The sequence below is a fragment of the Cherax quadricarinatus genome, unplaced genomic scaffold, assembly GCF_038502225.1.
Source record: "Cherax quadricarinatus isolate ZL_2023a unplaced genomic scaffold, ASM3850222v1 Contig4704, whole genome shotgun sequence".
NCBI classification, from domain to species: Eukaryota; Metazoa; Arthropoda; class Malacostraca; order Decapoda; family Parastacidae; genus Cherax; species Cherax quadricarinatus.
This window is the reverse complement of record NW_027199730.1, coordinates 373-15,769: the sequence shown is the minus strand read 5'-3', so window position 1 is coordinate 15,769 and position 15,397 is coordinate 373. Positions and strand designations below refer to the sequence as shown.

General features: G+C 38.9%; 1 protein-coding gene across 1 annotated transcript; it reads right to left on the bottom strand.

The window, feature by feature from the left end:
• Positions 1 to 7,031: 7,031 nt before the first annotated feature.
• LOC138852175 (phosphoribosylformylglycinamidine synthase-like) lies at positions 7,032 to 14,979 on the bottom strand. Its single transcript, XM_070081866.1, has 3 exons — positions 14,550 to 14,979; positions 13,931 to 14,126; positions 7,032 to 7,324 (listed from the first exon to the last, which is right to left on the bottom strand). The coding sequence occupies exons 1-3, from the start codon at positions 14,715 to 14,717 to the stop codon at positions 7,047 to 7,049; spliced, it is 642 nt and encodes a 213-aa protein (XP_069937967.1). The 5' UTR covers positions 14,718 to 14,979; the 3' UTR covers positions 7,032 to 7,046.
• Between the last annotated feature and the right edge of the window lie 418 nt (positions 14,980 to 15,397).

Genomic DNA, 15,397 nt, shown 5'->3' with positions numbered 1-15,397 from the left:
TAACTTCGCGAGAGCATAATTCCCCAACTTTTCCACCAAATTTCATACTTTTGGTGTGATTATGATCAGGAAAAGATTCTCTATCTTTTCATTGGAAAAAACTTATTTTTTTTTTTTTTTTTTTTAAATTTGGCCGACCCTGAGAACAAGTCTCGGAGAGGGCCTGTTGACCCTCAAAGGGTTAAGCTTAGTCTACTAGATATATCTTACATACAGGATAGCAACTAGTAGTTTAGTCTGGTAGATGTATCTTACATACAGCAGAGTAACTAGTAAGTTTAGTCTCCTAGATGCAAAATTCACAATTTACTAACAGTCAAAACAATGAAATGGCTGCTTTCTGAGCAATAACAAGACATTTTTTCTGATTAATTTCAAACTTTCAAAAATAATGGAATTTACTGAGAGAATGTTTGGTATATACTCTGAGTCGATATTTCTTAATTTTATGACTTCATATCAATTTTTCTCATGCAATAAGTAAAGAATGGTGTTTAAGGTGCCTCCTGGGGTTATCTCTGCTCTAACATAGTAGAGAATGGCATTTGAGGTGCCTCCTGGGGTTATCTCTGCTCTAACATAGTAGAGAATGGTGTTTGAGGTGCCTCCTGAGGTTATCTCTGCTCTAACATAGTAGAGAATGGTGTTTGAGCTGCCTCCTGAGGTTATCTCTACTCTAACATAGTAGAGAATGGTGTTTGAGGTGCCTCCTGGGGTTATCTCTGCTCTAACATAGTAGAGAATGGTGTTTGAGGTGCCTCCTGGGGTTATCTCTGTTCTAACATAGTAGAGAATGGTGTTTGAAGTGCCTCCTGAGGTTATCTCTGCTCTAACATAGTAGAGAATGGTGTTTGAGGTGCCTCCTGGGGTTATCTCTGCTCGACCATAGTAGAGAATGGTGTTTGAAGTGCCTCCTGAGGTTATCTCTGCTCTAACATTGTAGAGAATGGTGTTTGAGGTGCCTCCTGGGGTTATCTCTGCTCTAACATAGTAGAGAATGGTGTTTGAGGTGCCTCCTGAGGTTATCTCTGCTCTAACATAGTAGAGAATGGTGTTTGAAGTGCCTCCTGGGGTTATCTCTGCTCTAACATAGTAGAGAATGGTGTTTGAAGTGCCTCCTGAGGTTATCTCTGCTCTAACATTATTTACTTCATTTCTCCAGGGGAGAAGGTAGAAGAGTTTTGGTGGGGGGAATAAATGGGATTAAATCTGGAGTATCTGAGAGAGTTAGAGCAAAGGAAGGGGTAGCAGTAATGTTGAAGGATCAGTTATGGAAGGAGAAAAGAGAATATGAATGTGTAAATTTAAGAATTATGTGGATTAAAGTAAAGGTTGGCTGCGAAAAGTGGGTCATAATAAGCGTGTATGCACCTGGAGAAGAGAGGAATGCAGAGAGAGAGAGATTTTGGGAGATGTTAAGCGAATGTATAGGAGCCTTTGAACCCAATGAGAGAGTAATTGTGGTAGGGGACCTGAATGCTAACGTAGGAGAAACTTTTAGAGAGGGTGTGGTAGGTAAGTTTGGGGTGCCAGGTGTAAATGATAATGGGAGCCCTTTGATTGAACTTTGTATAGAAAGGGGTTTAGTTATAGGTAATACATATTTTAAGAAAAAGAGGATAAATAAGTATACAAGATATGATGTAGGGCGAAATGACAGTAGTTTGTTGGATTATGTATTGGTAGATAAAAGACTGTTGAGTAGACTTCAGGATGTACATGTTTATAGAGGGGCCACAGATATATCAGATCACTTTCTAGTTGTAGCTACACTGAGAGTAAAAGGTAGATGGGATACAAGGAGAATAAAAGCATCAGGGAAGAGAGAGGTGAAGGTTTATAAACTAAAAGAGGAGGCAGTTAGGGTAAGATATAAACAGCTATTGGAGGATAGATGGGCTAATGAGAGCATAGGCAATGGGGTCAAAGAGGTATGGGGTAGGTATAAAAATGTAGTGTTAGAGTGTTCAGCAGAAGTTTGTGGTTACAGGAAAGTGGGTGCGGGAGGGAAGAGGAGCGATTGGTGGAATGATGATGTAAAGAGAGTAGTAAGGGAGAAAAAGTTAGCATATGAGAAGTTTTTACAAAGTAGAAGTGATGCAAGGAGGGAAGATATGGAGAAAAAGAGAGAGGTTAGGAGAGTGGTGAAGCAATGTAAAAAGAGAGCAAATGAGAGAGTGGGTGAGATGTTATCAACAAATTTTGTTGAAAATAAGAAAAAGTTTTGGAGTGAGATTAACAAGTTATGGAAGCCTAGAGAACAAATGGATTTGTCAGTTAAAGATAGGAGAGGAGAGTTATTAAATGGAGAGTTAGAGGTATTGGGAAGATGGAGGGAATATTCTGAGGAATTGTTAAATGTTGATGAAGATAGGGAAGCTGTGATTTCGTGTATAGGGCAAGGAGGAATAACATCTTGTAGGAGTGAGGAAGAGCCAGTTGTGAGTGTGGGGGAAGTTCGTGAGGCAGTAGGTAAAATGAAAGGGGGTAAGGCAGCCGGGATTGATGGGATAAAGATAGAAATGTTAAAAGCATGTGGGGATATAGTTTTGGAGTGGTTGGTGCAATTATTTAATAAATGCATGGAAGAGGGTAAGGTACCTAGGGATTGGCAGAGAGCATGCATAGTTCCTTTGTATAAAGGCAAAGGGGACAAAAGAGAGTTCAAAAATTATAGGGGGATAAGTCTGTTGAGTATACCTGGTAAAGTGTATGGTAGAGTTATTATTGAAAGAATTAAGAGTAAGATGGAGAATAGGATAGCAGATGAACAAGGAGGCTTTAGGAAAGGTAGGGGGTGTGTGGACCAGGTGTTTACAGTGAAACATATAAGTGAACAGTATTTAGATAAGGCTAAAGAGGTCTTTGTGGCATTTATGGATTTGGAAAAGGCGTATGACAGGGTGGATAGGGGCGCAATGTGGCAGATGTTGCAGGTGTATGGTGTAGGAGGTAGGTTATTGAAAGCAGTGAAGAGTTTTTACGAGGATAGTGAGGCTCCAGTTAGAGTATGTAGGAAAGAGGGAAATTATTTCCCAGTAAAAGTAGGCCTTAGACAAGGATGTGTGATGTCACCGTGGTTGTTTAATATATTTATAGATGGGGTTGTAAGAGAAGTAAATGCGAGGGTCTTGGCAAGGGGTGTGGAGTTAAAAGATAAAGAATCACACATAAAGTGGGAGCTGTCACAGTTGCTCTTTGCTGATGACACTGTGCTCTTGGGAGATTCTGAAGAGAAGTTGCAGAGATTGGTGGATGAATTTGGTAGGGTGTGCAAAAGAAGGAAATTAAAAGTGAATACAGGAAAGAGTAATGTTATGAGGATAACAAAAAGATTAGGTGATGAAAGATTGGATATCAGATTGGAGGTAGAGAGTATGGGGGAGGTGAACGTATTCAGATATTTGGGAGTGGACGTGTCAGCAGATGGGTCTATGAAAGATGAAGTGAATCATAGAATTGATGAGGGGAAAATGGTGAGCGGTGCACTTAGGAGTCTGTGGAGACAAAGAACTTTGTCCTTGGAGGCAAAGAGGGGAATGTATGAGAGTATAGTTTTACCAATGCTCTTATATGGGTGTGAAGCATGGGTGATGAATGTTGCAGCGAGGAGAAGGCTGGAGGCAGTGGAGATGTCATGTCTGAGTGCAATGTGTGGTGTGAATATAATGCAGAGAATTCGTAGTTTGGAAGTTAGGAGGAGGAGGTGCGGGATTACCAAAACTGCTGTCCAGAGGGCTGAGGAAGGGTTCTTGAAGTGTTTCGGACAGGTAGAGAGAATGGAGCGAAACAGAGTGACTTCAAGAGTGTATCAGTCTGTAGTGGAAGGAAGGCGGGGTAGGGTTCGGCCTAGGAAAGGTTGGAGGGAGGGGGTAAAGGAGGTTTTGTGTGCGAGGGGCTTGGACTTCCAGCAAGCATGCGTGAGCGTGTTTGATAGGAGTGAATGGAGACATATGGTTTTCAATACTTGACGTGCTGTTGGAGTGTGAGCAAAGTAACATTTATGAAGGGGTTCAGGGAAACCGGCAGGCCGGACTTGAGTCCTGGAGATGGGAAGTACAGTGCCTGCACTCTGAAGGAGGGGTGTTAATGTTGCAGTTTAAAAACTGTAGTGTAAAGCACCCTTCTGGCAAGACAGTGATGGAGTGAATGATGGTGAAAGTTTTTCTTTTTCGGGCCACCCTGCCTTGGTGGGAATCGGCCAGTGTGTTAATAAAATAAAATTAATAACATGTATGTGTAGTGTGACCTAAGTGTAAGTAGAAGTAGCAAGACGTACCTGATATCTTGCATGTTTATGAGACAGAAAAAAGACACCAGCAATTCTACCATCATGTAAAACAATTACAGGCTTTTGTTTTACACTCACTTGGCAGGATGGTAGTATCTCCCTGGGTGGTTGCTGTCTACCAACCTACTAACTACAAAAGACACTTATTTATATAATTAAAATGAATTACAGTGACTAACAATTGTTGAGTCAGAGTAGATGCATAATGGCAATTCAATTATGAACTGGCATTATATGAACTGGCAGAGTATATGGAGAGTAAAAGTTTGTGGTTATAGGAGGGTGGGGGAAGGAGGAAAGAGGAGTGATTGGTGGAATGATGAAGTAAAGGGTGTGATAAAAGAGAAAAAGGTAGCTTATGAGAGGTTTTTACAAAGCAGAAGTGTTATAAGAAGAGCAGAGTATATGGAGAGTAAAAGAAAGGTAAAGAGAGTGGTGAGAGAGTGCAAAAGGAGAGCAGATGATAGAGTGGGAGAGGCACTGTCAAGAAATTTTAATGAAAATAAGAAAAAATTTTGGAGTGAGTTAAACAAGTTAAGAAAGCCTAGGGAAAGTATGGATTTGTCAGTTAAAAACAGAGTAGGGGAGTTAGTAGATGGGGAGATGGAGGTATTAGGTAGATGGCGAGAATATTTTGAGGAACTTTTAAATGTTAAGGAAGAAACAGAGGCAGTAATTTCATGCACTGGTCAGGGAGGTATACCATCTTTTAGGAGTGAAGAAGAGCAGAATGTAAGTGTGGGGGAGGTACGTGAGGCATTACGTAAAATGAAAGGGGGTAAAGCAGCTGGAACTGATGGGATCATGACAGAAATGTTAAAAGCAGGGGGGCATATAGTGTTGGAGTGGTTGGTACTTTTGTTTAATAAATGTATGAAAGAGGGGAAGGTACCTAGGGATTGGCGGAGAGCATGTATAGTCCCTTTATATAAAGGGAAAGGGGACAAAAGAGACTGTAAAAATTATAGAGGAATAAGTTTACTGAGTATACCAGGAAAAGTGTACGGTAGGGTTATAATTGAAAAAATTAGAGGTAAGACAGAATGTAGGATTGTGGATGAGCAAGGAGGTTTCAGAGTGGGAAAGGGATGTGTAGATCAAGTGTTTACATTGAAGCATATATGTGAACAGTATTTAGATAAAGGTAGGGAAGTTTTTATTGCATTTATGGATTTAGAAAAGGCATATGATAGAGTGGATAGAGGAGCAATGTGGCAGATGTTGCAAGTATATGGAATAGGTGGTAAGTTATTAAATGCTGTAAAGAGTTTTTATGAGGATAGTGAGGCTCAGGTTAGGGTGTGTAGAAGAGAGGGAGACTACTTCCCGGTAAAAGTAGGTCTTAGACAGGGATGTGTAATGTCACCATGGTTGTTTAATATATTTATAGATGGGGTTGTAAAGGAAGTAAATGCTAGGGTGTTCGGGAGAGGGGTGGGATTAAATTTTGGGGAATCAAATTCAAAATGGGAATTGACACAGTTACTTTTTGCTGATGATACTGTGCTTATGGGAGATTCTAAAGAAAAATTGCAAAGGTTAGTGGATGAGTTTGGGAATGTGTGTAAAGGTAGAAAGTTGAAAGTGAACATAGAAAAGAGTAAGGTGATGAGGGTGTCAAATGATTTAGATAAAGAAAAATTGGATATCAAATTGGGGAGGAGGAGTATGGAAGAAGTGAATGTTTTCAGATACTTGGGAGTTGACGTGTCGGTGGATGGATTTATGAAGGATGAGGTTAATCATAAAATTGATGAGGGAAAAAAGATGAGTGGTGCGTTGAGGTATATGTGGAGTCAAAAAACGTTATCTATGGAGGCAAAGAAGGGAATGTATGAAAGTATAGTAGTACCAACACTCTTATATGGGTGTGAAGCTTGGGTGGTAAATGCAGCATCGAGGAGACGGTTGGAGGCAGTGGAGATGTCCTGTTTAAGGGCAATGTGTGGTGTAAATATTATGCAGAAAATTCGGAGTGTGGAAATTAGGAAAAGGTGTGGAGTTAATAAAAGTATTAGTCAGAGGGAAGAAGAGGGGTTGTTGAGGTGGTTTGGTCATTTAGAGAGAATGGATCAAAGTAGAATGACATGGAAAGCATATAAATCTATAGGGAAAGGAAGGCGGGGTAGGGGTCATCCTCGAAAGGGTTGGAGAGAGGGGGTAAAGGAGGTTTTGTGGGCAAGGGGCTTGGACTTCCAGCAAGCGTGCGTGAGCGTGTTAGATAGGAGTGAATGGAGACGAATGGTACTTGGGACCTGACGATCTGTTGGAGTGTGAGCAGGGTAATATTTAGTGAAGGGATTCAGGGAAACCGGTTATTTTCATATAGTCGGACTTGAGTCCTGGAAATGGGAAGTACAATGCCTGCACTTTAAAGGAGGGGTTTGGGATATTGGCAGTTTGGAGGGATATGTTGTGTATCTTTATATGTGTATGCTTCTAGACTGTTGTATTCTGAGCACCTCTGCAAAAACAGTGATAATGTGTGAGTGTGGTGAAAGTGTTGAATGATGATGAAAGTATTTTCTTTTTAGGGATTTTCTTTCTTTTTTGGGTCACCCTGCCTCGGTGGGAGACGGCCGACTTGTTGAAAAAAAAAAAAATTATGCATCTACAATGAGTAACATAGGGAACAATGTATAACACAGGGAATAATGAAAAACACAAGAAGCAATATATAACACATGCAAACCAAGACCTGCTTCAGTTACTTATACAAGGAAACAATGTATAAAGTAACATTCATGGAAGACATTTAAGATATAAAAATCTTACTGAAGAAAAATTCACTTGAGAAAGTTAACGTAAGTGTGAAAGTTACTATTGCCTTACCAGCATAACTGAAGCCTCCAGGGAAGATCACTCCCTGGAAACCCTCCAGCACGATACCACCAGCCAGGAGGTCAGTCATGGTGACATCATGAACACAAAACCCAGCTTGCAGGAGTGCTGCTGCCATCTCTCTGTCACCATTAGTTCCTTCCTCGCGTATGACAGCCACTTGTGGCACCCTCACTCCACCTTTCTCTGGACCTGCCACACACAATACTCTGTCAACTAACTGTAAAACAAATTCAGCAGTTTTAAAAATATTTTCACCATTGCCGAAGTGTTTATGAGTTGTAAGAGTAACTTGCTGTATTTTCATCTCTATTCAATGACTCCACGAATATGAAGATCACTGACTCGGTTTAAATAATAACTCATACTTTCAAAACTGTACCATTTGTTCATTAGCTACCTTTCTTATCATACATATAATTGTAGTGAGCTACATAAGAAATCCTACTTAATAGTCTACGTCTTTAAGTATTAGGATTACTTTGTCTGCAATGCATTACATACTAGTAGCTTCCTTTTGTGCTTACCAAAGTTTAATTACATGTAAACTATTATTTTTATACTACAAAAAGAAATAAAAATTTGTATTTGAATCTGAGAAGACTCTTTGGAAATTCTGATTCAGTTTACTGATTTTGATTAAATATTTATTACTGTCAACCCTTGTTCTGACATGACAGTTTCTAAAACAATAAAAAATTTTGATGAAACTATTACTGTATGGCCTAACATAATGTTAACTTAACAACACATACGCCTACCAACAAAAGCCTGGGTTAATCATAAACAATAAACTAAAAATAGACTTCAATGTGTGAATGTGTTAATAACTTCAACATTAACCTCATCTAATTAGAGGATCAGCAAGTAGCCACCTTCCTTAACATAAACAACTGTTCACTAATACTATCTATAATTAAGCCAACAAGAATTTGAGAGTCAATGGCATCCTCACTTGACCATATCTGGATCAACATATTAGCTCCTCACACAGCAGGGATAATCACAGACAATACTACTGATCACTACTGTACCTTCCTCATGACTAACATATATAAATTACCACTTGTAGCTAGTAAGAAGAGACATGAGTAAATATCTTCATTACACAGTGAGTTTACTGACAATAAGGACACTGACATACATTATTGCTATCCTACAAAACAACAAAGCATCTACAATAACAATGTCCTATAAATACCAAGCAGATAATGATAAAAAACTAAATAACCCATGGCTAATAAACACCAACCTCAGATCCATTGACAAAACACATTCTTTCTTCTTTCAACAAACTGGCAGTATCCCACCAAGGTAGGGTGGCCCAAAAAGAAAAACAAAAGTTCATCTTTTTAACTTTAGTAATGTATACAGAAGGGGTTACTAGCTCCTTGGTCCCAGCATTTTAGTCGCCTCTTACAACACGCATGGCTTACGGAGGAAGAATTGTTCCACTTCCCCATGGAGATAAGAGGAAATAAACAAGAACTACTAAGAAAATAGAAGAAAACCCAGAGGGGTGTGCATATATATGCTTGTACATGCAAGTGTAGTCTGACCTAAGTCTAAGGAGAAGTAGCAAAATGTACCTGAAATCTTGCATGTTTATGAGACAGAAAAAAGATACCAGCAATCCTACCATTTTACACTCACTTGGCAGGACAGTAGTGCCTCCCTGGGTAGTTGCTGTCTACCAACTTACTGCCTATTAACAAAAAACATCTCTATAAAAAATAAAATAGACTGGGATTAATACCCAAAGAAGTCAAACTATTACACATCAATACTCACCATACTGAAAATGTGTATTATGCCAGCAGAGTTGATGAAATAAAAGGGAATATGAACAAGACCTGGAAAAAGAACTTATAAATTCAGACTAAACCAACTGAACCTTCCATCCAACTTGCTGACATGGCTAATATTCTCAATTATTTCTTCTCTAGTGTAGGATCAAGCCTGGCCAGCAAAATGCCAAATTAAAATGCCCCAGCTAGCAACTATGTCACAGGCTCTTTATATCTATCCCAAACTAACCCCACTCAGGTTACTTTGATAGTAAATTCACTGAAAAACATGGCAGGAAACCTAATATTACCACTATTAATATATAAGAAAGCACCTCATTTGCTCTCACCCACCATGGCAACATTGTTCAACAAATCGTTAAAAACCAAAATTTTCCCAACAATCAGTTGCAGCTTGTTCATAAGAGCTACAGAGTCCCCCAGATGCTCACTGCCAGATGTTTGACTTCACCAACCTTACGCTAAAATAATTTGCAACTGACAATTACAGGAAAAATCTGTTGTACGTAGTTTTCAATGTATTTATAAGCGAATTTTTAATTTTGTTGTCGAAACAAGATAAAAAATTATTAAAAATAGATGTTTGATGCAGTACGACAGTATAGGTATTGCTGGCATCGCAAGCCACTACTGCCAGCAAAGAGCCACTGGGCCTCTTCATAGACCTTAGGAGAACTTTCAATACAGCAGAGCACAACATCCTGCTTCTTAAATTAGAACATTATGGCATCAGAGGTCATGCTTTTGCCTACTTGAAGTCCTATCTTAAAGGCAGAAACCAACACATCTCCCATGAATGATACAACCTTGTCAATTTGACCTATTAACACAGGGGTGCCTCAGGACAGTGACCTTGGTACTCTAGTTTTCCCTCATTTGTATCTATGACCTTCCTCATGTATTTTAGGAACTTAAACTGATTTTGTTTACATATGATAAATCTGGTTTCATAAGAACATAAGAAAGAAGGAACACTGCAACAGGCCTGCTGGCCCATGTAAGGTAGGTCCAATTCTCCCACCGGCTAGGTATTTACCTGGATGAATACCAATAAACTCTTAATGTTGACAAGACCTTCTACATGACATTTGGGAACAGCTACATATGTACAACTCAATTCAGTGACAAATGATTCGGTCATTATAAGACAGGTGAAAATTCTTAGGTCTGTACCTTGCAAGCAATTTAAAATTCAACACTCACATCCAGCACATAACCCAAAAGGTCTCCATAACAGTAAGCAACCTCTCTAAGATACATTAGACACATGTGCAACTCTTGGGTATCTTTATTGAGGAAACGTTTCGCCACACAGTGGCTTCATCAGTCCATACAAAGGAGAAACTTGAAGAACAGGAGGAGAATGAGGTAATCAGTCCCTCAACCTTGAGTCGATGTGGTCAGTCCATTAATCTTTAATAGAATACGGCATATGAGCGGAGAAACAGCTTATAAACCCTAGGCAGGAGAGGTGCAGCAGTCGTAGGTGTTGTCACATTTGTCCAATGTGGAAGTAGGTCGTGCCCAAGGGTTAGGCAAGTGAAGAATTCCCAAGTATTAAGAACCCAAGAAGTTGCAGTGTCTGACAGGATTGTAGATGAATGGCTCAGAGAACTAACATGTTGTTAAATTAGACACATGTGCAACTCTTGGGTATCTTTATTGAGGAAACTTTTTGCCACACAGTGGCTTCATCAGTCCATACAAAGGAGAAACTTGAAGAACAGGAGTAGAATGAGGTAATAATCAGTCCCTCAACCTTGAGTCGATGTGGTCAGTCCACATCGGTCCTTTGTATGGACTGATGAAGCCACTGTGTGGCAAAATGTTTCCTCAATAAAGATACCCAAGAGTTGCACATGTGTCTAATTCAACAACATGTCGGTTCTCTGAACCATTCATCTACAATCCTGTCAGACACTGCAACTTCTTGGGCTCTTAATACTTGGGAATTCTTCGCTTGCCTAACCCTTGGGCATGATCTACTTCCACATTGGACAAATGTGACAACACCTACGACTGCTGCACCTCTCCTGCCTACGGTTTATAAGCTGCTTCTCCGCTCATGGCTTACGGAGGAAGAATTCTGTTCCACTTCCCCATGGAGATAAGAGGAAATAAACAAGAACAAGAGCTAGAAAGAAAATAGAAGGAAACCCAGAGGGGTGTGTATATATATACTTGTACATGTATGTGTGGTGTGACCTAAGTGTAAGTAGAAGTAGCAAGACGTACCTGAAATCTTGCATGTTTATGAGACAGAAAAAAGACACCAGCAATCCTACCATCATGTAAAATAATTACAGGCTTTTGTTTTACAATCACTTGGCAGGATGGTAGTACCTCCCTGGGTGGTTGCTGTCCACCAACCTACTACCTAGAATTTATATATATATATATATATATATATATATGGTAGAAAAACAGTAATAAACAACATTTTTTATTGTTGGTTTGTGTAAACATGTTTTGTAAACAATATAATGACAGCAAAGTTTGTGCTGTTATTGTGCAGTATACATTGAGTGAATATATACCAAATAGTCTTTATATTGGTCTCAGAGGCCATACAAGTTACTTGAAAAAATAAAATATACTAAAAAATTCAAGAAAAAACAAAACTATTACCGGGTGACCGGCAGTCGGCGATGTTGTCGTAAGCGGTTCAATTTCTGTCAACTTCACGCCTCCGTATCTCGGTAAGTATTGATCACAAAAATGTTTTTTTTTTTTTGGCCTATAATACTCACAAAACAAAAAAAAAAGCTATCATTTCACAAGAAAAAATAATTTTTTTTCCGAATATTTTTTGACCCTGAGAACAAGTTTGGGAGAAGACCTGTTGACCCCAAAAGGGTTAAAAATCTGAAACTTAAGTCAACATATACAACATTCGCTCATGCTGTTGAACATATGACACGTACAAGACAATCAATGCAGATATAAATCCATCTTTGAAGTTTCTCCTAGACAGCTGTAACAGAACCCATAGGCATAATAAAAAACAAATATCTCTCTGATATTTCTCTTCCTTCAGTCTGACTCAACCTTAGTAAAAATTCAATGCCCATTAAAGGCCATAAAATTTGTAACACTAACTGCAGGTTGCATGGGCTCCCTATCTGCCAACCATATCAAAGTTACTGTTAAAAAGCCCCTCTTTATTAACAATATACTATGTCAAGCATATCTTCAAAACCTGTTAATTGAGTTTTCTTCTATTATTCATCCTCCTGTACATCTTATCCTCATTATCCTTCTACACCTATTACTTTTCTCATGTGTTACAATCCCTTCATTCTGATATACCGGATATAACAATCTAGAGTTTTACAAGGAGTGTTCATTCCATTTCATTCTTATAATATCCATTGCTGTTTTAACAAAAGTTATAACAAGAGTTATTACTTAAATTGCTATTGTATTTAAATTTCTTTTCTCTACATCTACCATACTAAGGAGTTATTACTTAGGATAATCAAAGTACAGGTCGGCCATCACCAATCTAGCAATCAGTAATCCAGTACTAATTTCGGCCAGCATAATTTCAAATTTCTGGGGTCGCAACACCAACCTGCCACTACTGTTTGGTGGTGCTACTTGCTGCATAATCCATTCCAATTTCTTTTTCTCCATTTGTTATAACCCGCTCGCTTTTAGCACTAGCCATGGTTCCAACGAATAAAAGAAATGTCTCTTGTGTAAAGCACGTACACTGTACATTGTCCATAAAAAATAAGGTGGCTTTGAAGCCACTGCCGGTCGCCATGAGCTCGGTCACTCAGATAAGATGTGACCAATAAATTTGGGCCTACATATGAGAGAATAGGTCTGTGTAGTAAGTGTGCACTACATAAAAAAAAATCCTGCAGCACACAGTGCATAATGAGAAAAAATTGCGACCACGTTTTTGGTGTAAAACAGCAATTTTGCGGTATATTTTCGTATAGTTTTATGGTTGTATTTTCTGTCTGGTTGTATTTTCTGTTTGAAGATATATTACAGAAATAGATATGATTTTGACTGGTTTCACAAAAGAAAGTGCCTTCATATTGAGCTCAAAGTAACGGAAATGTTCGAGCTTTGCCGATGTTCAAGAGTAAACAAAATGACATCACCATCCAATACGTGTCCAACTGGCTGGTCTAATACACAGTCATGAATAGGATGATATTATTTATACAATTATTACAATAATACAGTAGTTTGCATAACAGTAAATCTTCTATTTTTTGTGTGAATCAAAATTCAAAATAGAAAGTGAGCGTAATATAAGAGAGGCCTTGAGAAATGACTAATGAAGAGAGAAAATGTTATTTTAGTGCCAGGAATGTCTGCATTGTTTATTCTGGACCCTATTTTGAAATTGGCATCTCTTGAAATTTGTGTGAAATTGGCCAAATTACTGATTTCTGACCACTTTATTGGGTAGTTGAAATCAGTCAATGGGCAGTTTCTTGTGCTCAATCAACAGAATAGAAGGAATACTAGCAAAATAGCTATGAGTTTGGTAGACTGGAACAGTGGAATGGGCCAAAAAATAGGGCATAAAGTGGGTGAAATCGCCGATGCATAAATATCGCAGTTGTGTTAAGTGTATCCTAACCTAATCACTCTGTAATCTGGCACACTACAGGTCCTGATGATGCCAGATTAGTGATGGTCAACCTGTACTTCAGTCTCCTAACTCTATACATTCAATTCTGATGAACATTTAGGTAATATTCCAATTCCATAACTAGTTTATATTAAGTCTGCCCAAAATGCATTGTATAACTAGAAATGTTTCCAGGTATGATGCCACAGAAAACATATGATGCAAAACTATGTAAATTTTATTTTACTACTGACTTACCCATGTGACAGTCTGTCGGTCAACTTTATAATGAGCAGCAACAAGCCAAGACTAAGTCATGGTACTTACCCCTGGCAACAAGACCCAGGATTACTGATATATATAGATATGGTATACACTGGGAGAGAGACCCACCTAAGACAAAGTCACGGTAAGAGAAGGGGACAGTGTAGGTAGTATAGAGACGGTTGTCCAGGCTGCGGTACTCATCCTCAGCGCACTCTGGGTTGGCTTGACGCTGCTCCAGCTGGTAGCTGGTCTCCTCCCATAGTCTTGCAGCTTCCAGCACACTCAGGCAAGTGGCTTCCTGGCCACCTACACTGATTCTCACCTGACAGTATCATCACTTTAGACTTATAACATTTCTAATTCTTATTCTTTTCATGTATTAACATGAAAAAAATTAAATCATTAATGAATTTATGAAATTCAGTCTGAAGATCCTTAATAAAACAATTTACACTTTACTACTAGGCTCAGTAATCTATGACTTTGCAAAGGAAAACGTTTTAGAAGTCTGAGGACTAGTGTAAACAGATGAGTATACAGTATATATTGGGGCATGATGATGAGAGCCAAAAAAATAAGATAAGAATGCAAGACAAGATTGTCAAAATAAAAAAAAGTTTGAAAATGCTTAAAGCAGTCAATGACAAATTTTTGAGTTATGATGTTGAATAAAAGGTGGTAAGTACACCATATATATAGAGTTAACATTCCACTGCTTCATATTTAACACAAATGGTCATACTACCTGAGCATGAGGGCCAGTTTCTGTAGTGGTGCCTATAACACAAGTGCCAGGAACTCCAGCACTAAGAAACCTTTCCAGCACTGTGCTGCTTTGCTCATTCTTTACCTCCAGCACCCACCTGTAGGAACATATGCACTCTTTACCTCCAGCACCCACATGTAGGAACATTTGCACTCTTTACCTCCAGCACCCACCTGTAGGAACATTTGCACTTTTTACCTCCAGCACCCACCTGTAGGAACATTTGCACTTTTTACCTCCAGCACCCACCTGTAGGAACATTTGCACTCTTTACCTCCAGCACCCACCTGTAGGAACACTAATTCTCTTATTTCAACATAAAAATTACTAAGGTGTCAAGGTATTTTATTGCCACCAGGACAGTCCACAGTATTGTTCTATACCAACAGTAGAGTTCATAGTATTGTTCCATACCAACAGTACAGTTCATAGTAGTGGTCCATACCAACAGTAGAGTTCATAGTAGTGGTCCATACCAACAGTAGAGTTCATAGTAGTGTTCCATACCAACAGTACAGATCATAGTAGTGTTCCATACCAACAGTACAGTTCATAGTAGTGTTCCATACCAACAGTACAGATCATAGTAGTGTTCCATACCAACAGTACAGTTCATAGTAGTGTTCCATACCAACAGTACAGTTCATAGTAGTGTTCCATACCAACAGTACAGTTTGTTTTATACTCCAATACAGTTTTAATTTCTTTGAGTTTCCCATTAGAGAGTAATTGAAATTTGTCTTCACTGAACTTCTTATCATTTTTCTGCAGCCCAATTAAAGATGTGGTTGATGTCAGCTTGGAGACCTGCAGTGTCCTCGATGGAT